The 27,607-nt window shown below is 39.7% G+C and overlaps 1 protein-coding gene across 11 annotated transcripts in view; it reads right to left on the minus strand.

Moving 5' to 3' along the window:
• Apc (APC regulator of Wnt signaling pathway) overlaps window positions 1–27,607 on the minus strand; it is an 89,387-nt gene continuing 61,780 nt past the window's right edge. For 8 of the 11 annotated variants that reach the window (XM_076912846.1, XM_076912847.1, XM_076912849.1 and 5 more), the window contains 9 exons: window positions 23,383–23,481; window positions 20,627–21,005; window positions 18,989–19,084; window positions 17,702–17,755; window positions 14,381–14,520; window positions 13,617–13,694; window positions 12,829–12,945; window positions 8,255–8,469; window positions 1–7,386 (listed from right to left, as the gene is read on the minus strand). In XM_076912846.1, the coding sequence (XP_076768961.1) occupies window positions 813–7,386; window positions 8,255–8,469; window positions 12,829–12,945; window positions 13,617–13,694; window positions 14,381–14,520; window positions 17,702–17,755; window positions 18,989–19,084; window positions 20,627–21,005; window positions 23,383–23,481 (7,752 nt within the window). In that variant the 3' untranslated portion in view covers window positions 1–812. The remainder of the gene's footprint in view (window positions 7,387–8,254; window positions 8,470–12,828; window positions 12,946–13,616; window positions 13,695–14,380; window positions 14,521–17,701; window positions 17,756–18,988; window positions 19,085–20,626; window positions 21,006–23,382; window positions 23,482–27,607) is intronic. The other 3 variants (XM_034518271.2, XM_034518272.2, XM_076912853.1) reach the window with 1 other exon arrangement.

Below are 27,607 nucleotides of genomic sequence, written 5' to 3' on the forward strand. Positions count from 1 at the left end.
TAGTTTACATACAGCAATAATTTATTCTGAAATGTTCATTTAGTTTGAGACATAACTTATGTCTCATTAATAAAAGAGCAGCCATCTCACCTCAAATACCAGAATATACAACAGTTACAGCATAGCAAAAATTCTACCTACTTTTGATAAAATCTAGTTCAGTTAAAATAGTTTCATTCAATGCTTTACAGTTACACAGTTTTGAGCACAAAATAGTGAATTGTTACACTGTAGCTATCTCTATGCACACCATGTGATCACAGAATCATTAATCGTTACTTCTGAAATTGAACCATCAGTTTCATTCATGCAGTAAAGCAAAGCAGGCTGGATAAACATATTCATTGGGAACCATATTACTGTGAATTTCACAGCCACATGATTAATTATGACATTAGATGGATTCACAAAGACTAATTTTTTGCATAAATACCAATTTCTCCCTGATGTAAGTTTATTATCTAAAAATGATTGATAACAGCAATATATCATATAGTTTCTATCTGTAGTGTTACTTTAAGACAGGCGATAATTAAAGGACAATGGGATGGATGCTACTTAAATACATGTAAGACACACTGTACAAATATACTTGGCTTTACCATTTTTTCCTACCTAACAAGAGCGCCCCCCAAAATGACCAGTGAGGACAAACTGTACTATCAAATATGGTTTCCAGAACAAAACCCCTCTAACAAGAATCAAACCTATTTACAAAAATTTTCAACCTTTAAAGTTTTCTTTGAAATAAAGTCTCTATACAGCAGTAGTGATTAACACCAGCTTTTCCAACATTTGTCCTTCCAGCTCTTTTAAACAGATGTCACGAGGTAAGACCCAGAATGGCGTTTAGGACTTTGGGCTCCACTGGATTCTGTGCTGTCAGTCTTTGAGTCTCTCTTCTTTGTGCTGCTGCTCACTGGCGTAGGGATCTGAGATGGCCGGGCTGAAGTGCTATCTGCGCTGCTTTTCCTTGGGCTAGGATTGTAATTAAAAGGTGTCACTCTGGCTGCAACAGTCCCACTAGGTGAACTGTGTTTGCTGGAGCTACTTGAACTGAAAGGGGTACGCTCTGCTATACAGGTCTCACCAGTCTCTGCTATAGGGACAGGGTTACTCTGTCCTGGTTTTGTCTCAGTTCCTTTCTGTTCTGGGGGCTCTACCTGAATAAAGGAGTTCAGGCGGTTTTCCAGACCCACGGTGTGCACAGGACTGCCACTGCCTACACTTTGTTTTCCTTGGGTATCTTTTGAATCTTTAATGCTTGGATTTCCCTTTTCTGAAACACTGTCAATCACTGGGGGAGTGTTACCTGTGGGAGATCTTCCAGATCTAGGGTTATTAATGGGGCAGTCCTCAATTCTCACCCAAACATCCTCTGTTTTAGAAACAGCAGGTGCCATCTGATAGATCAGAGTCTTTGATTCAGCACCACTGGCAGCACCTGAGGAAGTGGTCTGAGAAACCATGTTTGTGGGAGAAATGTCACTTTCCTTTATTTTCCTCCACGTTCCTTTTGTGGGCACCTGGTTTTCTTTGATTTGTCTGGGTCCTGGCACAGAGTTCACATGCTTTTCATCCTCACTTTTGGCTTTTTCACTGGACTCTGATGAAGCAGAAAGAATAGAAGATGAGCTTCCAGTTCTTCTCCAAGTACTCACTCGAGGGAGGGACGAGGAATGTTTGCTGTGTTCACGCTTCCAGGTTCCTGCCCGATTGATTGGTAGTCTGGAAGGACTTTCAGAATGGGAGCGTGCAATATCATGCCGTTTCATGGGTCTTCCATCATTATACTCTATAGTGGGGCTGAGATTAGGTGGGAGCTTTCGCCATCCACCTGCCTGAACAGATGGATGTGTGGACAGAGACATATCAGGAAGGGAAGGACTTAAAACTGGGGTCTGTGCCTGGGACCTGGTGGGTGAATCTGGTCTAGAAGATGGAGAAAGGGATTCAAATGAGGCAGATTCTTCCAGTTTCCTCCTTAGGGTTGGGCTTGGGGCTTCTTTGATGAAAGTAGACTGGCGTACTAATGCAGGTCTTTCTGACCTGTCTGATTCACTTCCACTTGACTTAGTTGAAGACATTCTAGAAAGTTCTACCTTTTTATTAGACCCATTGCCATTATTCATCTGATTCAGTCCTTTAGATGCTGACTCACTTCTGGGGATACTGCTGGCATTCTTGGATAAACCTGCTTGTTTGGTAAGGTTTTGTTGGCTCAGCTGCCTGCCTGGGGATGTATATGACATTTTCCCAGAACCTGAGGACTTAGTTGAAGCAGTACTGGGAGATGATGTTCTGGGCAGCTGAGACAGTTTGTTAGGAGGGCTTATTCCATTTCTACCAGGGGAAATTGAGTTTCGTCCTGGAGACTGCATTGGCCTACTTAATGGCTGCTGTGTAGGTCTTGAGGGAGTGGAGTCTCTAGATCCTGATCTAGAAGGCCCCTTATTTGACCCACTAATTTGGGAAGTTTGCCTGGTAATAGGGCTCAGCTCTGACTTCACTGCTGGCTTAGTTCCACGTGGAGAAGTGGTAGCTACAGGACCTTCACTGGGGCTTTTAGAGGCTGGAGTCTTGAGGGGTGGGCCTTTTTTAGAGACAGGGCTTGTACTTGAGGAGCTATTCCGAACCCCTGGGATGTGAATCATTGTCCTCCCTCTTGAGATTGAAGGCATGTTTGTCTGAAGGGGTTGTTTCATCTGGCTGGAAATTTCTGAATTAGATCGGATCTTTCCAGTAATTAGGCTTTTATAAACCTTTTTTCCGCCTTTGATTCCTTTGTTTTCAGATTCCATTTTTTTTGCTTCTAATGTGCTTTTCTCTCCAGGTTTGAGAATTCTTGGGCCTTTATTACTTGTGAATGGCTTTTCCTCTTGGTCAGGTGTAAGATGGAAAGGCGATCCCAGAGAAATGCCAGATTTCAGTGACAGAATGGAATCGGAATCAGATGACGCTTGTCTAGATAAACACGCAGCGGCGGCAGCAGCTTGGTGCAAACTACTTACTATGGAGTTTGCCCCTTCCTGAATAGCTTTCCAGTCAAAATTTTCTGAATCGGGGGATAACCCGTGTTCTGAATCTGGCCTCTGTATATCTTTCAAATCAAGCGTCAGATCTTCAGCTAATATGCCTCCCATTTTTCTAGGACTCTGCTTTTCACTCTCACCCTTGAGTCGTGAAGGCCTTTTCTTTTTTGGCATGGCAGAACTTATACATTCCTGCAATAGGTCGTCCTCAGAGTCAATGCTAAGAGAACTGAGAGAGCTGTTTCTGGAGAAACAGACAGGGGTGTCTTCAACATGAAATGACTTGGGTGCATACCCAGATGCCTGAGGCTTACTTGGTTCTCCTTGTGAGTTGCTAGGTTCAGGTTCTTTGATTGGTTCATTTTCTTTGTTATTGTTGTTTTCTTGGTCAATGTCACTAAGGGAACTCAGAGAGGAATTTCGAGAAAAGCAAACTGGAGTATTTTCAATAGCAAAATTCTGCAGTTTTTCGTCAGTTGCTGCCCCTCTATCTGGCATGTCTTTGGAGGACTGGGGGAAAGTGGGTTGTTTCTGCAGCATTGGTTTAGACTGTCCTCTGTTTACTGGATGTTTTGTACTAGCTTGTGACTTACCAGCTGACTGTTGGCTTGAGCTTGATTCTGTGTGACAGGTAACTTTGGCTTCTGAATCCTTACTTTCTTTGCCCTTTCTTAACTCAGCCTTTTCTCTGGAAAGGTCAACATCGTCATCGTCAAAATCTAGAGAACTCAAAGAATCATTTCGTGAGAAGCAGTAAGGAGTTCCTTCAATGGGGGTGTAATGATGCGGTGAATCAAAAGCGAAGCTTCCCCGGACTCTCTCCTCATTGTTTGGTAGTTTATCATTAAAGTCCTTGGGATTGTTTTTTAAGTTCTGTTTCTTTGAGTCTTTGTTGTCTGAGAAAGTTTCTTCAGTATTTATGTTAACTTTTGAGTCTGCATTCTTTCTCACACGCATTCTGTATTCAGTATTTTGTGGCATGGGCTTTACTGGTGAAGTAGGCTTCTTTTTCTTAGTGTCTATTTGATTTTTGTTAGCTCCAGATGAAGTCACGGATGCTTGTTGGACTTGGTCCATTATCTTTTTCACTCGGAAAGGCTTGTGACTTTTTCCTTTGGGCATAGCAGAATTGATACATTCTGCAAGAATATCTCCTTCCTCTGCTTTGTTGTCATCCAGGTCTGGTATAACTATAGATGAGATTTTTCCTCTCTGAGCCTCATCTGTACTTCTGCCTTCTGTTGGAATGGTATCTCGTTTTTCAAATTCACCTGACTGTATACCTGCTCTAACTCCATCTCCAGCAGCTAACTCATTTGGAGGGGATTCTATCGTCAGATCACTTAGAGATGTTGCCGTGGAAAAGTTTATAGGTGTCCCTTCTACACAGTACACCCGGGGCACATCATCCCCTGGTGTAAAGCTAACATGTTTTTGTGCCTGCAGCCTGTTCTGTGATGGCAGAAGTTTATACACAGGCAGCTGACTTGGTTTCCTTGCCACAGGTGGAGGTAATTTTGAAGCAGTCTGGGCTAGCTTTTTGGCTTTGCGTGATGACTTTGTTGGCATGGCTGAAATAATACATTCTTCTAATATTTCAATATCATCATCATCAGAATCATCTAATAAGTCTTTTTCAGAGTCAGGCTTTTCTACTTCTTTATCCTGGTTCTCATTTGATTCTTCAGGCTGTTCTGGTTCAGTTTCATTCCCATTGTCATTTTCCTGAACTGGAGGCATTATTCTTAATTCCACATCTTTCTGTATAAATGGCTCATCCAGGCTCAGAGCACTTAGGCTAGAGGAACAAGAAAACCCATCTGGAGTACTTTCTGTGGCAAAGTGTAACAGAGTATCAGCATCTGGAAGGACCTGCACCCTCTGCACGGCTGCATTTACAGCAGTCTGCTTAGGTCCACTTTCTCTCTTCTCAGCAGCAGGTACTTTACTTTTTGGCACCTCTCTCTTGGTCTGCACTGTCTGTGGAGGAGGTGGAGGGGTTTTGCTTCTGCTTGGTGGCATGGTCTGCCCAGGGCTATCTGGAAGGTCACTGGGACTTATAATGCCACTCACCATTCCACTACATGGCTCACTCTGAACAGAGCTGGCAATGGAGCGACTCTCAAAACTGTCAAGTGAGCTGACAGAAGTACACCTGCTGAATACAAGTGGAGTCTCCTGGACATAGTGTTCTGGGGGACTTTTGGGTGTCTGAGCACCACTTTTGGAGGGAGACTTGGCTCCTGAAGAAAATTCAACAGCTTTATGCCTGGTTGATTCTGAAGATAAGCCAGAAGCCTGGAGCCTGCTGGGTTTGGTTCTAGCATTCTGGGACACTGCTGGAACTTCACTTGCAGGATCTTCAGCTGACCGAGTCACATCCTTCTCTTTTATTTCTGCTATCTGCAGAGTATTAGCAGAATCTGCTTCCTGTGTTGTCTGATCACATCCTATTTCATCTTCAGCTGATGACAGCGATGACAATGAACTGCACCTTGAGAAACATATTGGGGTGTCTTCTACACAGTAAGTCTGTATTGTTTCTTGGTTGATGGAGGGGACTTTGCAAGTAGTCCCTTTCTGAGTCTGACCATTTCTTTGTGCTGAACTTGGATGCAGCTGGTTCTGCCTTTTGGCATTAGTTGAAGGTGCAGATGTATTCTCGCTGCTTGGAGAGATATGTTCAGTTTTAGTGCTCTGTGCTGATGAATTCTTTGAGAATGAAAATGATGGTTTCTGTGAGGAAGAAATGTCAGTGGCATATTTTAAACTATAATCAATAGGCTGATCCACATGATGTTTCTCTTCATTATATTTTATGCTATAATTTGTCGGTCTCTCCTCTTCTTCCTCATGTTGTTCTTCCTCAGAATAACGTTCACTGTAGTTAGTAGGTTTATCATCTTCATAATCATCTTCCTGACACAAAGACTGGTTTACATTTTGATTAATTGTATGACTAGAACCCATTCGATTTGTTTCTGAACCACTGGTTCCCCTAGACCTATATGGGGAAACACACTCTTGTTGTCCAAAATGTGGTTGGAATTTCAGGTGTTTGTCGTCAGTGTTCTCAGAATAAACAGGATAGTTGGTATTCTGGCTTCTTGATTGTCTTTGCTCGTTTTGCTTTATTTCATCTTCTATCACATGCTTGGGTCTTGCCCACCTTTCATTCTGTGAGGGACTCTGCCTTCCTGAGTTCAACTGCTCATCTGAATATTTAAGACTGTAATTTATTGGTGTATCCAGTTCTCCATCATTATCATCCATATGATTTGCACTGTGTATTTTATGGGCTAGGTCAGCTGGATACTGACCATAACTGCAAAACTTACTTTCATCATCTTCAGAATAGGATTCAACTGAGGGTTTCATTTGGCCTCTTTTACCATACCCATCACTGCTAGTGACACTATTTAAGCTGTCATTTGAAGATCTTTTATATTCCACTTTGGCATAAGGCATAGAGCATGTCCTATTTGAATTTTCCGACTTCGTGAAGTTGTATGTGTTTGAATGTGTGTGGGAGGCAGAGCTTCTTCGTGCTGCACTTCTCTCGTCTGCCACACAATGGAACTCGGTGGTAGAAGCAGAACTTCTGTCGTCCTGAGCGGTATGAATGGCTGATACTTCTTCCATAACTTTGGCGATCTGGGCTGCAGTGCTAGTGATCTGCAAACCCCGCTTTGAAGAGGTTCCTGGATTTTCTGTTGCTGAATGGTAAGCGCTGAGGCCAATACCTCGTTCTCTCTCCAAACTTCTGTCTTTCTCAGAACGAGAACTGTCTAAACTTCCCCTTGATGAAGAAGAGCTGGGCAATACCGTAGTATTTAAATATGGTGAAAGAACAGTCATGTTTCCAGCATTAAAATTGTCTGACCTATTATCATCATGTCGATTGGCGTCAAAAACATAGTCACCATAAAGATTCTGCTTATGTCTCTGCTTACTACGATGAGATGCCTTGGGACTTAAATTGTCAATGTTGTCAAAGGTCTCCGATAAATGCTGAGCATCTAATTCTGCTTCTAGAGCTTTCTGTTTCCTGACATGAAGAGATGGCAGACTTGAACCAGGAGACATAATATTGGCATCCTTATACTTTGCAGGTCTGTTGGCCATGAGATTCCTTAAAGCTGCGGCGCTTCCCATAGCAATCATTTTGTGCTTGGAATGAATGAGGTTCTTGAGCATGCTCACTGCCCCCATGTCCCACAAGGCTTCCTGGTCTTTAGGATTTCTTGCTGAGAGATTCCACAAAGTTCCACATGCATTACTGACTATTGTCAAGCTGTGAGATTTCAAATGCTGTAATAAAGTTTGTAGGCAATTGTTCTCTCTTAGGATTTGCCTGAATTAAAACAAAAACACGTTGAGATTAAGGGGAAAATGTGATTACTGACAACAAATAAAGTGACAGAAAACAATTTTAAACACAAAAAAATAATTCCTAAACACAATCAGTATATTATGAGCATATCAACTCTCTTGTGAACTCCAAGCAGATCTCCTCTCCTTTTGTTCTCTTGATTCATTTAATGTTTATTTTTTCCAAGTATCATCTGTCATTCCAAAAGTAGTAATAATGCTATGTTTCATTTATTCTGTGTCCTATTCTGATTCACTATAAGAAAAAGAATTTTTAGTTTTTTGAGCAGATACATTTTCTACATTCACATTGTAATACAAAAAAGCATATGAATATAAGTCAATATAATGAGCTCTGGGTCTTGGAGAGATCTGTCTGTAGTCTTTTAAATATAAAGTAAATGAACATCTAGTCCTAACATTCTATTTTAGTTTAAAATTGTCCAGGGTATATAATAAGCTTCAATACTGGCTAAGACACCATTAGGAAAATGCTGAGCCTTTATATTTCCTATATCATACTCAAGAGTTTCCTTTGTTTAAAAATTAGTTTTGTATTTCTTTATGCAACTAAATAGGGGAGAATTAATTCAACTTTTATTCCTTTTTCTATAGCATGGCTAGATTTCTTAACTATTGCTTATTTGTAGATTCCTATAAGATACTTTGAACTTTATTAGCAACAACATTGAAATGAGTTATTTTTGGAGTTGATAGTTATCTTTGCACTACAATAAGGCCTCTTTGTTTAGAGCTTTCATAATAATATAAAACGGTTTAGAATTAGGTCTTTCTAAAGAAATAAACTCTATAAGAATCCACTTAAAAGTAATATAAAACTTGGTATATACCTGTGGTCTTCATTCGTAGCTATCAAGCTGGACACATTCCGTAATATCCCACCTCCACTTTCAATAATGGCTAACGTGTTTGTCTGGCTCCGGTAAGTGAGGGTGCCAACCAGAAATGCCAGTGCTCCATCCACAGCGCATATGTCAGCCTTATTCTCAGTGCAGTGTGCGGATAGGTTCCATAAGGCACTCAAGACGCTTTTGAGGGTCGATTCCTATTAAGGATTGAAACAGTGCCATTTAGTTAGAGTCTTTTTTTTTTGGTCTCCCTTCTGACATTCCTCACTAGTAAATCAGGAACCTTTCGTTTACAAACAGTTTCACACAAAATGCACACAGTTTCACACAAAATGAAATTTAGGTCAGTGCTGTTTCTATAAATCAACACAGTATTAAACTAATGCATCTTTACATGATGCAGAAGTGATATGCACTATCACAATATAATATCAGGATAACAGAAAGTCAATTAAAACATCTTTATATACTATGTGTGGATACGGAAAGATCTGAATACTGAGTGACAACATGCTACAAAACAGGTTACATAATATTCTATTTGTATTAAACTAAATGTATGTATTCGTGTGCTGCTGAAGTATTAGAAAACATACAAATCCTCTTTCTTTCTTTCTTTCTTTCTTTCTTTTTTTCTTTCTTTCTTTCTTTCTTTCTTTTTTTTTTTTTTTTTTTGAGACAGGGTTTCTCTGTATAGCCCTGGCTGTCCTGGAACTTGCTCTGTAAACCAAGCAGGCCTTAAACTCCTAAGAGATCTGCCTGTCTCTGCTTCTTGAGTACTGGGATTAAAGGCGTGCACCACTACCACCTGGCTAACATACAAATTCATTTTTAAAAAAAGATTTTATTTATTTTATATATGAGTACACTGTTGCTCTCTTCAGACACACCCAAAAGAGATCAGATCCTTTTTTAAATGGTTTGAGCCACCATGTGGTTGCTGGGAACTGAACTCAGGACCTCTGGAAGAGCAGTCAGTGTTCTTTATTGTTAAGCCATCACCCCAGCCCACAAATTCTTAAAACTGCTAAAGAAACTACAAATTACAAAAAGGCCCAAGCTCCCTCATATACAAAGTTTTTAATTGCTGCAGAAACACTCTGATATACAATTAATGATATTTGGTTATAATTTGTCACACTCCAAACGTCAGTGTTTCTTCTTATGACATCATTAAGGAATCTTTATCAGAACAAGAGGCACTCCAGACAATGCAGATGCAAAACAGTAAAAAGAAGGCTATTGCAGTCTGAATTTAAAATAAATACCTCACAAAGGAGACAACACTGTTTAGGAGGATAATGCAGATGATGTAAGAGAGAAAACACCAGAAACAGAATTCAGAGCAGGAAGTACTTGGGAGTCTCAACCTCAGTGTCTTATGCAAACAAATAAAGCCTAATTCCCAGTAACTCATGGTGCCTTACATAAATTGCCAGTTTCATGTAACTCATTAGCTAGCTAGCTCATGTCTGAAATCTAGCACTTGGGAGGCTAAGATAGGATTGGTACAAAAATCAAGGCCAGGCTCTCTACACAAGATCCAGTCTCAAAACAACAAGAACAACAAAATATGGAAAATGCATGCGCGCGTACACACACACAGACACACAGACACAGACACACAGACACATACACACACACACACACACACACACACGCAGATGAGAAGGTCCTGAGTTCAATTTAAATTAAGTGTAAGATGCTCCAGAGATCACAGGCTAAGGGCCAAGGGTCTGTATTAAAGAAGTTTTACAGTTGAAATTCCAGGAGGCATGAATGATTACAGGCTGGGGGTGAAGCTGAGAAGTACAGCTATGTACATAGTCTACAGGGATGGGATGAGTGACAGATGTGAAAGGCTAGGGAAAGAAAAGAAATGGCTAGAGACTAGAAACAAGGAAAGGAGCTGCAGTACAGTGACTGATCACAAAGTATAATGTGCAGGGAAATTCCAAAGAAAAACCTAATTAAGTAGACCTCAGTAGATTCTGAGACAAAGGAAAAGGTATCTGGAATATCTCACTAGGAGGGACTGAGGCAAGGGACCCATTCAGGACTGTGGTCATTACAGGAAAAGGGAGACTAGTAATTAGGAGCCATAGTGAACTTTTTAATTTTTAAAATATGTGGATTTTTAATAGCTGAAATAAAAAAGAGATCTAAAGATAATGCAGGCAGAGGGAAGGACTGATAGCTCTAACTGAACAACCAAGTGTGAGCACAATTTTATGAAATTGTTATCGAAGAGAAATAAACTGTGTATCTTTCACATATACATTCTTATCACTTTTAATGTAGCTGTATACCAATGACTCCCTCACTCCAATCAATTAACAAACATTTACACCTCCCAAGGCTTCTTCACATGCCTCTAAACTCATCTTTTCCTTCTATCCCAGGGCCTAGACGAGTACTGACTTGCTTTCAACACTAACATCCTCTTCAGTGAACAAAGGGTTAACTAACACCTCTCCTTCCATGGCTTTCTATCTGGTGCTGCTGTTTCAAAAAGTTTCAAAAAGTGCAAGCTAAAGTAAATTCCAGGAACCAAAGAAACCACACACAGGGTTGTAGATAACTTTGGAGACCATTCACATGGTAACCAGTGGGCTGGTGAGATAGATGGTCACCAAAAATCACCTGCCACACAAGCCTGAGGATCTGAGTTCAAGCTCACAGTAGAAAGAGTCAACTCCCGAGACTTTTCTCTGACCTCCACATGTGCCTACCATTGCTGGCACATACGAAGACATGAATACACACACACACACACACACACACACACACACACACACACACACACCATTGCTGGCACATACGAAGACATGAATACACACACACACACACACACACACAGAGAGAGAGAGAGAGAGAGAGAGAGAGAGAGAGAGAGAGAGAGAGAGAGAGAGAGAGCCAGCTAACTGGAGACGTTTTTAAAAAATGCATCTGATTTATTTTTCAATAATTTGTTCTTTGGGGTGGAAGATGGTTTATCTGGTAAACTGCTTGCCACACAAACATGAATACCTGAGTTTGATTTTCCCAAAACCCATGTAAAAAGCTGGATGTGGCAGCTGGGAAGGCAAAGACAGGAAGATGTCTAGTCAGTCTTGCTGAATAGATGTGCTCCAGGTTCACTGAGAGGACCCTACCAAAACATGGGCTGGAGTGAAGTCTCAGCAGTTAAGAGCACTCAGTTGCTTCCAGAGGGCCCAACACCTTGTTTCTGGGCTCTGAGGATATCAGGCATGCATCTGATACACAGACATACAACAGACAAAACACCCGTACATAAGAGAAAATGGTGGGGAGCTCCATATTTGCCTCAGCAGATAAGAGTGCCTGTTTAGCACAAAGAAAGCCCCAAGTTTGAGCCCTGGGACCATGTAAAACAAGAGGTGAGTCATGTGTCTGTAATCCCAGCATTTGGAGGGTGGAGGCATGAGGATCAGAAGTTCTAGGTCATCCTTGGCTGCATGGTTAAGTTCCACACTGGGCTACATGAGACCTGTTCTTGAAAACAACCAAACTATTAGGTGAGGGGGTTGAGGAAGACATCCTACAGTATATCTCTAGTTTGCACATGCACTTATGAACACACACAACCCCCACTCTTTCTCATTTTTTTAAGTCAGTACCCCACAATGTTGCCCAGGGTGGTCTTGAACTCCTGGGCTTGAGTAATCCTCCACCATAATTTGTTGGGTAGGCTGGGGCTGTAGGCATGTAATAATTAAAAAAAAAAACAAACAAAAAAACAAGTTCATTCTCTTTATAGCTATGAAGAATTTCATTGTTCATATATATATGTATGTGTGTGTATATATATACATATATATATATATATATATATATATATATATATATATATAGTTTTCTAACTGTTTACATAACAACAGTCATTACAGTTACTTCTGACTTTTAGCCATAACAAAATTATGAAGAACATTCACGTATAAATCTGTGTGAGAACAATAGTTATTTTTCCTGTGGGTAAATTCTTAAGAGTGCAATGGCAGGGTAGTATGGCAGGTATATGTTTAACATAAAATCCCTTCTAAGTGTTTTCCTAAGTGTGTATGCAATTTCACATTCCCAACAACAGTATAGAATGTTTCCAGATGTTCAACAACCTTGATGTTTGGTTAATTTTTTAACTTTAAGCCAGTATGGTATGTCAAAGCATCTCACTGTAGTTTTAATAACAAATAGCATCATGTACCCTTTCCAGCACTTGGTGGCTATTGCTATCTTTCCTGAAGTTTAGTCCTAACCATCTATTCAGCAGTTCCAAAGGCATCTTTGTACAGAGCCCGTGTACATTTAGATATGAACCTGTCTGTGTATGTGTGTATGATGAGCATGCAAGTGCTTGTGTGAGTTGTGTATAGGTGTGTGCCAGCCAGTTAACTAGGACAACCTCTGACTCTGGGCCTTGCCCCCCACCTTGTTTTAGACAAGAGTCTCTTTGGTGGAGTATGCCTTTAATACCAGCTCTAGACAGGCAGAGGCTGGTGGATCTTCTATTCCAGTACCCAACATTTTAAAGTTACCTTTTTAACTTCCAAAGCACATTCCATCAATGCTTTCACACTTCCAACTTCTCTCAGCGTCTTTTTGCTATTTACATCTGCTCGCCAAGACAAATTCCTTAAAACACTTGCAATAACCTGTAAATAATCATGTTTAGAACAATTTACATGTAAAATGATTCATACTAATAACTGCCTTTCTGTTTCTAATGCTAGAGGTAAGAGTAGAATCTGTTGCAGTTTAAATACAGCCTATCTAAATGCTTGGTATCAGGGTTTTGATTTTAAATTTGGTTTTTTTTTGAATATCTGTATATGCGTGTGATGCCCTGGGTGAGATAACTTTCCACATATATATCTATTTCTTACATGTATAACCTGAAGGTAACTTCCTATAGTATATTAATAACTTAGTACACAAAGCAGCTTCATAACACAGATTTTTCTACATGTGGTATCAGGTTAGCAGAATACAGCAAGTACCAGGATTTAGATTGTGGGTTAGGAATGTTCCACCTGTGAGATCAAAGCACGGTATCTACACGTATTGAAGGTCACAGTGAAGCCCACTAATTTATACAATAAATATGATTAATTATAATAATAAAAATAGGAATGTTCTGCCTATAGTAAATTTCTCAACAGTCTTACTAGGATGACAAAAAGAATTACTTCAATATAATTACTTACTTCAGTGTTAGTTAAATCATACTTTAGCACAAGCCACTAAATACAGAGCCAAAGCTTAATATAAATTAGTACATTAACTTGTAATATCCAAGAAACACATCAGAAATTCTAAGTAGTACCTGCTGTAAGTCTTCACTTTCGGATTTTAACTGGGCCACGAGTGCTCTCATGCAGCCTTTCATAGAACACAGTGTAGCCTGTAACAGTAGATGCAGAGTAGTGTCATCAAGGAACCTGCCCGAAATGGCTTTATTTCTAGATACTAAATTTCAGACCTGCTTTTACTTCAATCATAAATATTATTTTACCTATAAAAGACCCAGAACAAGATTACCTAAATGAAAGACAGATGTCTCCTATTTCTGTTATATATTTGCTTTATCTAACTAACTAGGAAACCTAAGCAAAATCCTAAGAAACAATAAGCAAAAACCAGAGCATGGGGTTCTTCTGTCTGATGTCCTCAGTACGTGTATTGTTTGTTACAGGGTTTTACTCTCACTCCTGGGACAGTGGTTTATTAATTACCCTTTTCTACGTGCTAATCACCACACTTGCTAGTAAAGGTACTATCCTTTTTAGCTACAGTCCTAGTATGAGGAGCAATGCTGTTGGTGCAATAATATAATGTCAGTGTAGGGTTCCATCTTCAGCTGTGCTTTTGCTTTGTTTGGGCAAAAGACAACCAACCTACTAGGTAGGGATATGCAGACATAGTGAGAAAGGTGCTTCTAGGAGTCACTGTTCAACTGGGATGCAGTGGGAGACACCAAAAAAACCCAGTTATAAGTAATTCTTTCTTTAGTTCAAAAAGTTGTTTCTAAGAAAATAAACTAACTCCTACCTAAGCTACTTTGAGAAGTAAATCTTACAGAGGACATACCTTGTTGGCCACATCTCCAAAGGTCAAGTTTGTCAGGGCCATCCCAGCATAGCGTCTTAGAGTGACACTGTAGTGGTCATTAGTGAGCCCGTACATCTCACAGTCCACCTGCAGTAACTCTGCAATGGCCTGCAGTCCCCCTAATTAACAAGGGCAAAGGAAACAGAATAATCTAGAATCAAATAAACTGGTATCATTTGGTATTTTAAAACCAGGGGGGAAAGAGCTTTAAGAATGAGAAGACATGGTTTAAATTTGCCTTTAGAATTAAAAGCCACAAAACTGTTGTAAATAATTTTTGTGTAATATAATTACAACTGACAACGATGTCACTCTCTGCCAGCGTCTCCACCCTCCCACCACTTGCTTTACTGAATGAAATAAACATTATTTTCTATTCACTGACATACACTGTACCTTGCCAACAATGAAGGCTATTTGTTAACACTGGTCTTCCTAAACCTAAACAGAAAAATTAACTTACTGCTAATATAAGGGCTTTAAAATTACTTTCCATTTGTCATATACTGTGGTCTAATACTTTTTTAGTGTGTCAAATAATGATCCTTAGGAATAATGAAACTTTTAAATGAAATTTTCTTTAAGTAAAACTTACTTCATGAAAAGAATGATTTGTTTAAACCTATTATAAAGTTCTATCAAGTTTCTTTAAAAAAATAATCTTAATTTTCTTTGATATTGTAAAATAACCAACCGTACCAGGATTCAGTATTTCCCCTCTTCCTACTACTTAACTAACGGGTGTGCTGAATCATGAGTGGTCAACAGTAGGAAGGGAAGGGCTGGAAACATAAAGGGGGAGGGGAGACAGTAAAGGGGATTTAAAAAGTGAAGCAAGTGGTGAGGATGAGAGTAAAACAAAGATAAAAATGCACATGAACTACTAAGACTCATCATCAACACCAACCACCATGGGACTTGGGGTACTGTACTGTTAAAGAGAGGTGGCTCAGGCATTATAAAGGAGAAGACAGACATGCTTGTAAGTCTCAGTAAGTTGCTAACCTAAAAGACCAGTGCACCAACATTTTGTGAATGGCATAAAAAGATCACTGGAAGAATCTGTACATTTACAAAATGAAGTTCTCTGCTGAGCTAAAAACTGTAGGACAAAGTGGCTTCACTATATGAAGACTCATGTAGACCTCTATGACAAGAAGAGATGACAGGCAATTCTCTGAACATAGGCAAGCAAATTAATTTGTATAAAGAAAATCCAAACCATATTTATGAAGACTTTCCTCCATCTATTTGCAATAATAGATAAGTACAGTCAGTGAGTGAAATTCAGTCCCTGTCTTCATGAAACTTATGAACTGTGTGAAGCACCCAGATCTAGAGTGGGTAGAGCTCCAAGGAAAGGGTCTGAGAAACAACTTTTAAGGTGAAATCTAATGGATGACTGAATAGCTAACAGTATGTGTAAGAGCTCAATGAGGCTGAGCACCAAGTGAAGCGACAGAGGTGGGTAGATACCAGATCACAGAGACTCTCCATGTCACATTAAGGATGTCAGACGGAGGAAAGTGTAAGTAGAGATATGTGATAGATAGGGTATGGTGGGTACAATGTGCAGAATGGCTCAGATTGAAAGTAGGACAAAATATGTAGAACCAGAGAGACAACGGTGCCTTGCCTCAGGACGAGAAATAACCATTTTAAGTATGTATTGTATGTGTGCATGGGCATGCACACTGTTGATTTTGAGACAGTTTTACTAGGCATCCCTCACTGACTCGGAACACCCTATGTAGACCAGAATGGCCTTGAATTCAGACAGATGAATCTCGTTTGCCTCTCAAGTACTATGATTACAGGTGTGCCACCACACCTGGACTGAAATATACTCAAGAAACAGGATTAAAGCACTCAGTTTCTAACTGTAGAAGATTTAAATAGAGTCATGTATGATTTTTCTAAGATTTTGATTTGAGCAGCTGGGTTATTAGAACTCCAAAAGGAATGCTGAAAAAGACAGATTTGGGGATGGAGGTAACAAAGTCTGTTTGTGAGAGTTCAGTTACAAGTGTCTAGAATACTGTATCAAGGGAAATGTGTCAGATAAGCAGTAGGAACAAGTCCAGGGGCTTGGCGGTAGAGTGTTTGTCTAGGACACATAAAACTTAAGAGGGGAAAGTTAGATTGAGACGTGAATCTGAAGAACTCTAGCTCAATGGTGACTAACACATGAAGTGAAGTCCTAGGAACAGATGATACAACACAGAGAAGGAGAACAAGAGCATCGGGCCCAGCTTCAACAAAGACCAGTATCTGTACACTTGAGCAAAGGAGAAGGAGCCAGCACATAACTGATACTTCTGACACGGGACACTGACTAGGAAGTCACTGTAGACCTGAAGACTGTGGCCCAGAATACTAACGTCTACTCAAGATGGAGAGCACTGACAAGTCAGAGAACTTAATATCAATTTTAGGATCTGATTTCAAACAAGGAGGAAAGCAGGATATTCTGGATGTCAACAATACTATGACTGATGAAAAATTGGTAAAACTTCAAGTATTAGAGAAAAAAAGATCCCTTTCTAATTTTAGGCAAGTAAAAGTCAGTGAATTGAGGCAAAAAAAAAACCATAATTCACAAGTTAAAACTGTAAAAGGATTCACTGAAATATGATGCAATTCAACTGTTTAAATTATATAAAATAGAACCCATAATTTAGACTTAGTTAAAACAAGATTAAGATATTTAATATTTAAAAGTATATGATTTTTATAACATGGCTTGGATAGCCATCATTAGCATGAGATGTTCTACTCTAAAATGAATGTTAGGATCCACATCAATATTCTGCAGACTGATATTCCAGTTCCACAATCATAAGCATCATTCAGACTGATTATTTAATGGGATTCCTTGCCCCTTTGGGAAGTTTTTTGCTACAGGGCTGGACAATATCTGGCCTGGCAAGTACCTCTACTGACTGTTATGACCTACGAATATTGTTAAATATTAATGTAAATAAAATTTTTTGAAGCCAGAGTGTGTCTTAATCATTTGAAAATTCCAGTGCCTTGCAAACTTTCTGGGATCCTCACATACATACTAGTGACAGAGCTCACTAACTAGGTGTAAGAATTGTTCCTCATGTAACCAGGACTGACTCCTTCCGTACTCCTTCCTGCCGGATCCTTGTGCTGTCTTGTACTGGCTCCCATTCACTCACAAAGCCTAACTCTCCTTTGCCCCAGTGCGAATTTGAAGGCGAGGAGTGAGAGGAAGGTAACCCTGTGGCTGCGTCCCCACAGCCACACCCCCAGAGGCCCCATCCTGCTCCTCACCTGAAAGCCCCTGACCTAGCTCCTGTGATGAAATGCCCCGGGTAGCCTTCCTACCTGAAGAAGAAGAGGAACAAATACTGAGTCTAAGTTTTATTCTCAAATTCAGATAATTAATGTGTCAGTCCTAGTCTACAGTCCATTGGAACATATGAACATTTACAGAAAAACCTTTGCAATATCTTAAAACTGAGTTTTCCTGGTTGTTAGTTTTATCTCTTTTCTTAAGTATTGGCATTAGAGAAAAAAATCCACAAATGCTGAGATTGTACTGAAATGGGGAAAACCCAAAAGATTAAGTAAGGTTTCACAGGACATTGGAAAGAGGACCAGGTGGGCCTGTGGGAAGAAAAGCACGGATGGAGGGCAAGCCTCAAACCACAGACCAGAGCTTCTCGAAGTGATGCCTCTGAAGGGGCCAACAACCCCTGTCTGCAGTGCAGTCTGTCGTACTTAAGGCTCACAATTGTACCACGCTTACAGTAAATGATGAGTAACAATGAGGTGGTAAGGATGCAAGGCAGGGGCTGGGGTGTGATGTAACCGAACAGCACAAAAGCAGGCCCAGCCATACTAAGACAAACTCAGTGTGTGGCTCTTGCATTGTGGCACGACTAGAGAAATCCAGTTCACATGACATGGCTCAGCATGACGCAATTTATGAACATATGTGTAAAATAAACCTAGAAATTAAAGAAAAACCAACACGAAAAAAATGGGTGCCCAATGATTACACAGGGTTTGGAGGATGTAACAGTATATACCTGAAGGAGTAAGTTCTACAAAATGAACGAAGTGTTTCTAACTTCAGGTAGAACATGTCTTTCTATATACTCTAGTTTCAACCATGGTTAAAGTCCAGTAAAATACTGATAAGCATTAAGATAAATTAAAATTTTAGTAACTGTTCTTCTTGGTGTTCATCTAAGGTGTCCGACAGATTAGACTGCAATAACAATGATGTCTTAACAAATAATTTAAACTGTCTTCATCAGACACAACACAGGATCTATTTGGGCAACAGGGACCGAAGTGGTCCACTTGGTAATTTTTCCAATCTTTAGTAACTATTTTAAAAATTGAAGTTGGTTTATAGGAGAATAGACATTTTGGTCTCCTATGGGGAACAGGGTACAGTATTTTTTCTTTTTTCCTATGGATGGGAGCAGCTGATCAAGGTTAGTAGCCTTACATTAGTTCTCTGTCTAAACTTATAGTAATAATCAATTTCTTTCGTGTTTTAAAAATTCAGCAGCATTTATTTGTGGCGTTAGGGAAGTTTTATCTTACCAAGTTCATTCATTGCATGCCTATGCTCTTCATCAAATGAAAGCTTCATTAGAACACACACGGCAGGGCATATCTGATGTTCAACAGGGGCTGGCACTGAAAAACAAAGTTACCTAAGCCATAACGATTTGTTATCTTAAAAAGATGCTATTACATTTTCAAAATAAGCAGAGGTTATTAATACATCCTTAATGTATAGGAGGTTAGTAGATCAACAAATATTTGCTCAATGGATGAGTAAATACCACAGATGCAGAATGGCAAATGGACCAAGGGCTTGTCGTGATTCCATAATCATGCTGAGCAACTGTCAGCCTTAACCAACACTGTAAGACTAAATCTCTTCTAGGTTTTCTGTAGCTAAGAATAAACATACTTTGGTATAATACTGTTGTGTTTTGTTTCTAATTTCAGTGTAAACAGCTATTACGGTTTATGACTTAAAAGCATATGGCTGCATACAAATGTGGTACCCAGCAGTAAGTTTCCCATATAGACAGATACATAGTATCCAAGAATATGCACCTACATTTTAATATTATATGCAAGGTTTCAAAAGTCATTATTTGATAGAAAGTATTTTTTCAGAAGCAATAATATAAATTATTAAATAATTGTGGGTACTCCCCCATCAAGAAAGACATGTCCTCCAAATAAAGTGTCTGTTAGCTCTTATCCCAAGACTCCCTAAGTAGATTAAAAAAAAAATCTGTCTTTTTCTTATACATTCTTAAGATTCCAAATAATCTTTACATTAAGCCTAGAAAATACTGCTATATAGGTTCTAGAACATATTAAAGTGTTTTCAGCTTAAGCCTCGATTTCATTTATAAATGGAAGCAGTAACACTTTGCTTTTCTTCTACTTCAAAAGGCTATTGTGAGTATCAAAAAACAATAGATAATATGTCCAGTGAATACTGATATGAAAATATAAAAGATTTATGGTTTGGTTGCTAATAGCTGAAGGACTTATGTAAATTACTTTCCTGAGCTTCAACTGAAGGCAACCTAACTGCTCACTCTGATTCTAGCTCTAATAAGTAGAGTCTTCTTTTTGTGCTTCTTTGTAACAGGGCTTCATGACATAGGCTGACCCTGAAATCTGTGCAGTCCAAGATTACCTTGAACTCTTGATCCTCATGTCTCCACCTCCCAAATGCAGAGATCACACACGAATCATCAAAGCAGCTACCTTTAAGTTTTAACTACAAAAAAATTGTTTTGGTCTGTTCTTCTTGAAAGCTTGCCTGGAAGTTCTAGCAAGGAACTGCTACTACTCATATTCCCCTGACTAGATGGTCCTCATCTTCTGGGGAAGGGTATCCTCTTTAACCGAGTACTCAGCTTCAGGGCCTAGGGAGAGCAATGGTGCACTGTGGGAGAAAGGGAATGCCTGCCCAGCCAGATTACCCTTATATCTGATCTGCTTACACAATACTACACATAACACATTCCTTTGCTAAAAAATTTTCAGGGAAATGCATATTGAAGCCTTAAATATATTAGCAGCATTAGTTAGTTAATATAAATTCCTTCTATTCATAAAGATAGCATATTAACTAAAAAGAATTTCTAACCAAAAGCTTTTACATATGCTTTGGAACATGCACTGTGATGTACACTACAAAGAACATACTTGGATTTTTGTCCTGGTCCATGCCTTGTTCATGGGCTTCCTGCCACTCCCAACAGGTTTCACAGTAAGCTCGTATCTGTTCCAAAAGATGAAGGACTCGGATCTCACGCCTGCCTCTCTTGTCATCAGGCTGTGAGTGGATGATGTTGTGCAGCGCTGCACTGGCCCTGGCCCGAGCCTCCTTACTGCCCCGGGAATTTCCCAACAATACAGAGTCTTTGTCATTGCCATGTAAAAGCTGGATGAGGAGAGGGAGACATCCAGACTGTCGCATGGATATACAGCTGTCTTGGGAGCTAGACATAGCTAGCAAAGTTCGTGACATATCATCCTTATCATGAGTACCAAGCATTGACAACAATGAATACACCATTTCCACCTGTGGGCCAAATGAGTTTAGAAACAAAATTATAACTTTAATACCCAAAAACCAAATCTAATGAAGTGATGAATGGGATTATTTACTATATTCAAAAAAATTAAAATAAAAGAAAACTTTTCTGGATGAAGTGATGACAGCTATTTAAAAAATAACATCCACAGTTGGTTTATATGAATAAATAACAGTAATAGTTCAGACTGTTTTTAAAAAAAAGCAGGTTCATACAGTATTGAAATTGCTATTTGCCTATATCAGCTAAAGGTAACTGATTATTATGAATGAAAACAATTTTTTCTTCTCTCAGATACTCCATTCTCTCTCTCTCTCTCTCTCTCTCTCTCTCTCTCTCTCTCTCTCTGGAATTTGTTTAATTTAAATTCTTTATATAATTTAAAACTGTATTTTACTTCTAAACAATAGAAAACATTTGTAACAATTATAATCTACTAAATCCTAATTCTCTGTAATCATTACATTTCATCAGATTATAATGACATTCAAACTTATATGATCTGTTACATATAAAATTATTTTGCCATAAAAAGAAAAATGCCATAATCACAGAATCATTTTCTTTTTGAGAAGCCACTGGTAAGCATTAGTTGCTTTGACATATTGGGAGGATTAGCTTAGAAGCAAACCAGAAATAGAAAGATGGCATCCAGTTAGCATGGGTTATTATCAGCTTCCCTTCCAAGTGAGAAGATGCTCCATGAAAGGAGAGGGCACATAGGAAGAATGCACCATCTGTGTAAGACAGAGATACACGAGGACACATCTGGCTGTACGTTGAGACAGAATTTTGGTCCTAACAACAGTGGTTCAGGAGTGTTAGGGGGGCTTTGTAGGTAGAGGCCAGAGGTGCTGTTTAATATCCTGCAGAGGCAGAATAACTAAGTCCATGTTGCTAAGGTTGCAAAACGCTGCTTGGAGTATGTAAACACATACACTTTCCACTGGCGCTAGTTCTATTTTGGCAGTAACAGGACTGTGGATACATGTGTTTTCATCAGACATAGGTCCAAAGTCTGGCTCCATCACTTTTAAGCAAGCCACGTGGGACCAGCTACTTTTATCTGACTTTTCTTGAGCATCAATTTTCTGAGCTACAAAATGAAGGGATTTACATTACACAGGAAACCAGACCTGAAGATTATTATGCACAAGTCACTGCTATAGGAAATGCACCCTGCCTGAGTCAACACTGTGCTGATGCTGAGCCGACCTCATCTGCTCTAGCCCGAATGGCCTGATTTTGGCCTGAAGCAGAGTCCTTCTTTTCAGTAAGAATTTAAGTGTCTTAGAGAAGTAGTGACAATGCAGAGAACTACTTACTGGCATGTCTTAGAGAGGTCCTATACAGAAACTGCAGTGGATTACCACTGATCACTCAAATCCATCTCCTTAATACCCCCTACCCACAAGACAGGGTTTCTCTGGTTAGCACTAGCTGTCATTTTGTAGACCAGGCTGGCCTCAAACCCAGAGATCAACTGAGATTAAAGGTGTGAGCTACCACTGACTAGCCATTTCTTTAACTGTTTTTTCTTCTTAATAAATTGAGCTCAGAGCCTTGAGCATACTTGGCAAACACTCTACCAATGACTTACATCTTCAGCCTAAAATTCACTTCTTAAATGAATGTTATTTTAATGTTTCCTAAGCATTGCCGTATTATTTAAAGAGTATAAAATAAGCTATGAAGACAATGTAATTCTTCAGTTTTGACTGAGAACATATTGCTAGTAATTCCACCATAGTAAAGTACTAAAATGACTTTCTTTTCATATACTTCCCACTTTAAGATATTTGCCATATTGGCTAATCTTCAATTTCAATGAATTTTTTCTATCCATTTCAATAAATATTCATTAACACTCATTTGTAGCCACTGTGAAATGCTAAGGAGAGAGAAAAACAATCTGTTTTTTAAGAGGGAGTTTCATCCCAGCTGTTAATGACAAAGACAAGGAAGGTGAGTGGCTGAGAAGCTTCTAGAAGTTAAGAAACTCTTCTGGAGACACAGAGCTCAGAATCCTGACCTGTGGAAAGACTAATAGCCCTTCAAGGTGGGGCAAGAAGTGCTGCTTGCTGCTGCAGGCACGGCACTAAAGTGGAAAGGCACAGGAGTGATGAAGAAGTCAGTTTGGCTGGAGCTTAGGATGCTTACAGGTAAATGGATAATGAGCTGAAAACGAAATTAACAGACTCCCAATTCTGTAGTTCTTATAATTCTTATTTCCTCTTGTTTTGCTTCTTTGTATAAAAACGTCATCTTTCTTTTTAAGAGACTGAGAATTCTTTAAATGTTCATGAAGACCATCTTAGCAAAATACCACTAGCACTGGCAAGAGGGTTTATAATCTACTGTTACCTTTGTCCCCAGATGACTTGTCAGCCTTCGAGGAGCAGAGTGTGTGCCACTAGAACTCAAAACACTGGCTGTTTCATGATCCACACGCGCAGCTGAACTCTAGAAGTTAAGCACATTACAGACAGTATGATTTAGATTACAAATATAGGCTACTCTGAAGCTCCCAGTTTACAAAGAGCTGAGATTCTATTGGGGAAAGATGAGGAGATAAGTAACTGCGGTCTAACATAACTTTGGCAGACTGCACAAAATACCAGAGGTAAATAGGAAGAGGCAATGACCTGCTATGAACTGAAAAGCTGCACTAAATAAACCTTAGGGTAGCTCTAAAGACATAAGTATGGAACATGGTGTATTCTAATGTGGACATAGGTTAAATTAAATAGTTAAGTATCTGGGGGAGCTTTAAAAGGTGTTCTATTTAAGCTGTGGAGTCACTGGACTCTAGGTGGGAGACTGGCAAACAGAATTACATTGTAAAAAGAACAGAGGGCAGGATGGGAAAATTACTGGTGGCAAGATTTTAGATATAACCAACAAAATCTGATTCATGGTCCTTATCTAGGCCTAATGTCAAACAAAATATGATAAACACATTTATGAAACAATAGCAAACAAATCATGATAGGCTATCCTATGCTATTAAGGAATCATTTGTTTCTTTGGAGGTATAATGACAGTAGTATATACATTTTGAAAAGCATTCTTATCTTGGAAATGTAGAGTAAAATATGTATGGAACAAATGATAGAATATTCTTCAGAAATAAAATGGGTAGTCAAAGTGGATGTGATCCATACGGATCTCAGTTCTTTGTGCCATCTGGAACTGCCCACAGCAAAGGGTCCTAGAGACCAGCAGCAGCAGAGTTCATGGCTTCTCCCACTGGTCACCTTTCCCTAACATGTGCTTGAACTTCATTGTCACTGCTAAAGGCCTTACAAAGACCTTCAAACTGCAGAGCTCAGGCCCCATTAAGGAAGAAGTTCAACACAGACGAGCAGGGACTTGCCTGAATAATTTACTTCTCTTAGCTTCCTAAAGAAATTAACCACAGATCAAGAAACCCTCTTCCTAACAAAGATATAGCAGTTCTTCTTTACAACCACTAGTCATTCACTCAATTATTTAACCAGCACTTATTTATCAGAGACTGTAGTACATAAAACAAACCACTAGGTAGGACTCCTGTTGTTGCTGTTGAGACTGAAGTGACGATCAGAGCCTGTGCAGGTCTGAGCTTGGCCTCTACATTTACTGTTGCGGTTGTGTGGCTTGATGTCCTTGGGAGGGGGCATCTCTGCTCTAGGACCCTTTCCTCCTACTGGGTTGCCTTGTCTGGCTCTGATATGAGGGTTTGTGTCTAGTCTTACTGTATCTTGATATGCCATGTTCAGTTGATATCCCTGGGAGGCCTGCTCTTTTCTGAAGGGAAACAGGAGGAGTCTGGGGGTCTGGGGGAGGTGGTAGGATGAGAGAGGGAGGGGAAACTTCAGTCAGTATGTAATATAAATGAGACAAGACTTAAGAAAAAAAAGTTGTCATGTATACAGATCCTATCAAGATAGGCTTAAGGGCCAGTTGTGGGGGGATACACCTTAATCCCAGTACTCTGGAGGCACAAAATTGACTTAAGTGGTAATTCTGCATCAGCCCTTCAAATAGCTGAGACTAGTGTCTAAGGAATCTTGGACTCACTGATGTTGGCGTTCATCTACATTAGGATTTTAGAGTAGTGACTGATAATAACCACACATACAGTGTTGGTGGAATTAATGTAAAACAAAATAAAAGAATTTATTATTTGAAGAGAGAATAATTACTCGGTTCTGAATTACCACTTTCTTTCTTTTTCTTGAGACAGTGTCTCTCCACGTGGCTCAGGCTGGCCTAGAACTCACTATGTAACCCAGGCTGGACTTGAACTTGCCATCCTACTTCAGTTTTCAGTGTTAGGATTACTGGCCAGTGCTACCATGACTGATTTACTCCTTTCAACAGATTCCCCTCTTCTGCCATCCTCACACTAAATAACATGAGGTTCCTTTAAGACCTAGGTTGCTGCTGCCTTCTGATATTACTGTAGCCATTTTTTTTCATCTGTAGCCAGCCATCTTATACTGTTACAGAGGACTTTTTCATGCCAGAGGTAACCATTAACAGCAAATCCTGTTAAGTTCTATGCTTTGGTGTTCTTGGAAATTCCCTAGACTCTCTCCCTCTTTTAGAGGCAATCTCAACAAAGGTCAGAACAGCTTTGTATAGTTAGCAACAATAACTATACTACTTGTTCATGTTGTACTCCTTGTCTTCCTGGGACTCGAACCATCTGCCCAACTGCCCGGCAGCGTTTCCTGCACTTGTGTGTGAGCTTTTATGGTTGCTATGAGCTTCTGTGGGGCTCTGCCTTTATAAGCTGCCCCTTGGAAACAGTCAGGGTTGCAGTCTTAGCCACTGAGTCTGACTGTGTCCCTGATTTTGAGAGAAACAGAGAAAGAGAGAGAGAAAGAGAGAGAGAAAGAAACAGATAGAGAGAGAGTGAGAGAGAGATATCAATAAACTATCCCTGTTATTTGACTGAGATCAGTGTCTAAGTGGTTTGTGGGGTGATTCCTGAACTGCAAACAGTTTCAAACAGGCCTCTGAGGACACCCTAAGTAACAGAGGAATGGAAATCAGTACAATATTTTCCCAAAATAAAAATGCCTTTATATTTGTTATATACTGTAAAAATTTGACTTACTAGAAAATTAAAATATACAAATGTATAAACAATAAAACAAAAGCTATAAAAACCTCAACACATCGAAAAACAAAAAAAAAAAAAAAAAAAAAACCCAAAAAACAAAACAAAAACCAACACATGATGATACCTACTTGAATACTAACCTTGACATTTCTCTATTTAAATACATACAAACACATCTAATGAACTATTTCACTGGCCCCTCTTGTGCCCATTTTGATGCACCTTTATTAAATACCTGACTTATAAATATCTGTATTTTATCTTTTTTTTGGTTTTTGAGACAGGGTTTCTCTGTGTAGCCCTGGCTGTCCTGGAACTCACTCTGTAGACCAGGCTGGCCTCAAACTCAGAACTCCACCTGCCTTTGCCTCCCAAGTGCTGGGAGAATTTTTGCTTTCTATAAATGTTTGCAAGTAACATAATCTTGACTTTTTTTGTTGTTGTTCTGGGACAGGGTCTCTAGTAACCCAGGCTGGCCTCTAATTGGCTCTATAACCAAGGGTAGCCTTGAACTCCCAATTTTACTGCATCCCAAGTCACAGGATTATAGGTACATGCCATCATGCCTAGCTTTGATTCTAACTTTTGAAAGTCAAGCCTCCTCCCTGAGGACTAGCTGTCACACACTGGAAGATGTTGTGCAAGCTGACAACCCAGCTATGACACCTATGAACTATAACAAAACCCAGCATGTAAGATAACCCTAAGGGAGCTGGGTGGTGGTGACACATGCCTTTAATCCCAGTACTTGGGGGGCAAAGGGATCTCTGAGTTCAAGGCTAGCCAGTGAGGACCAGGACAACCAGGCCTACAAAGAGACCCTGCGTCAAAAACAAAAAACCCAAACAAACCAAAAACCAATAAATAAATATAGGTTGAAAGAAAGAAAGAAAGAAAGAAAGAAAGAAAGAAAGAAAGAAAGAGAGAGAGAAAGAAAGAGAGAGAAAGAAAGAGAGAGAAAATAGTATATACTCCTAAGGGTGCACAGTGGTACTCACACATAGCCTGGCGGTTAACCAACAGTTGCCTAACTAGAATTAAGGCATGCTAAACAGGAGGGAAATGAAATTATGCTTGGCACTGGAAGCCTAGCCAGCTCCCCAGGGTGAGTGAGGTCATGGCTCTTAGAGACCATCACCAGTACTTTATTAAAGCAGCACACTCCTAACTCCATTCTAAATCCTGACCCTTCCACCCACGTCTCAGTGGTGCTCCCACCCCTCATTAAAGAAGCTTCTCTCTGAAATAGGTGGAGACCATTACAGAGCAGTAAAATGCAGAGAACAACGGATTGTGTGTGTGTACAACACAACTCTTTTACTTAAACCATAGAGAACATCTCAGAAGAGGGCCAGAAAACTGCAAAAGACAGAGGACCAGGAAATCTGCTGTGAAACTGTGTCTCTTGAAATGACAGGGAAGCATAGGTCACGATCCAGCACCTAAAGAGGACCTGAGCACGGACAGTACCAATAG

The sequence above is a fragment of the Arvicanthis niloticus genome, chromosome 14, assembly GCF_011762505.2.
Source record: "Arvicanthis niloticus isolate mArvNil1 chromosome 14, mArvNil1.pat.X, whole genome shotgun sequence".
In the NCBI taxonomy this organism is placed as follows: Eukaryota; Metazoa; Chordata; class Mammalia; order Rodentia; family Muridae; genus Arvicanthis; species Arvicanthis niloticus.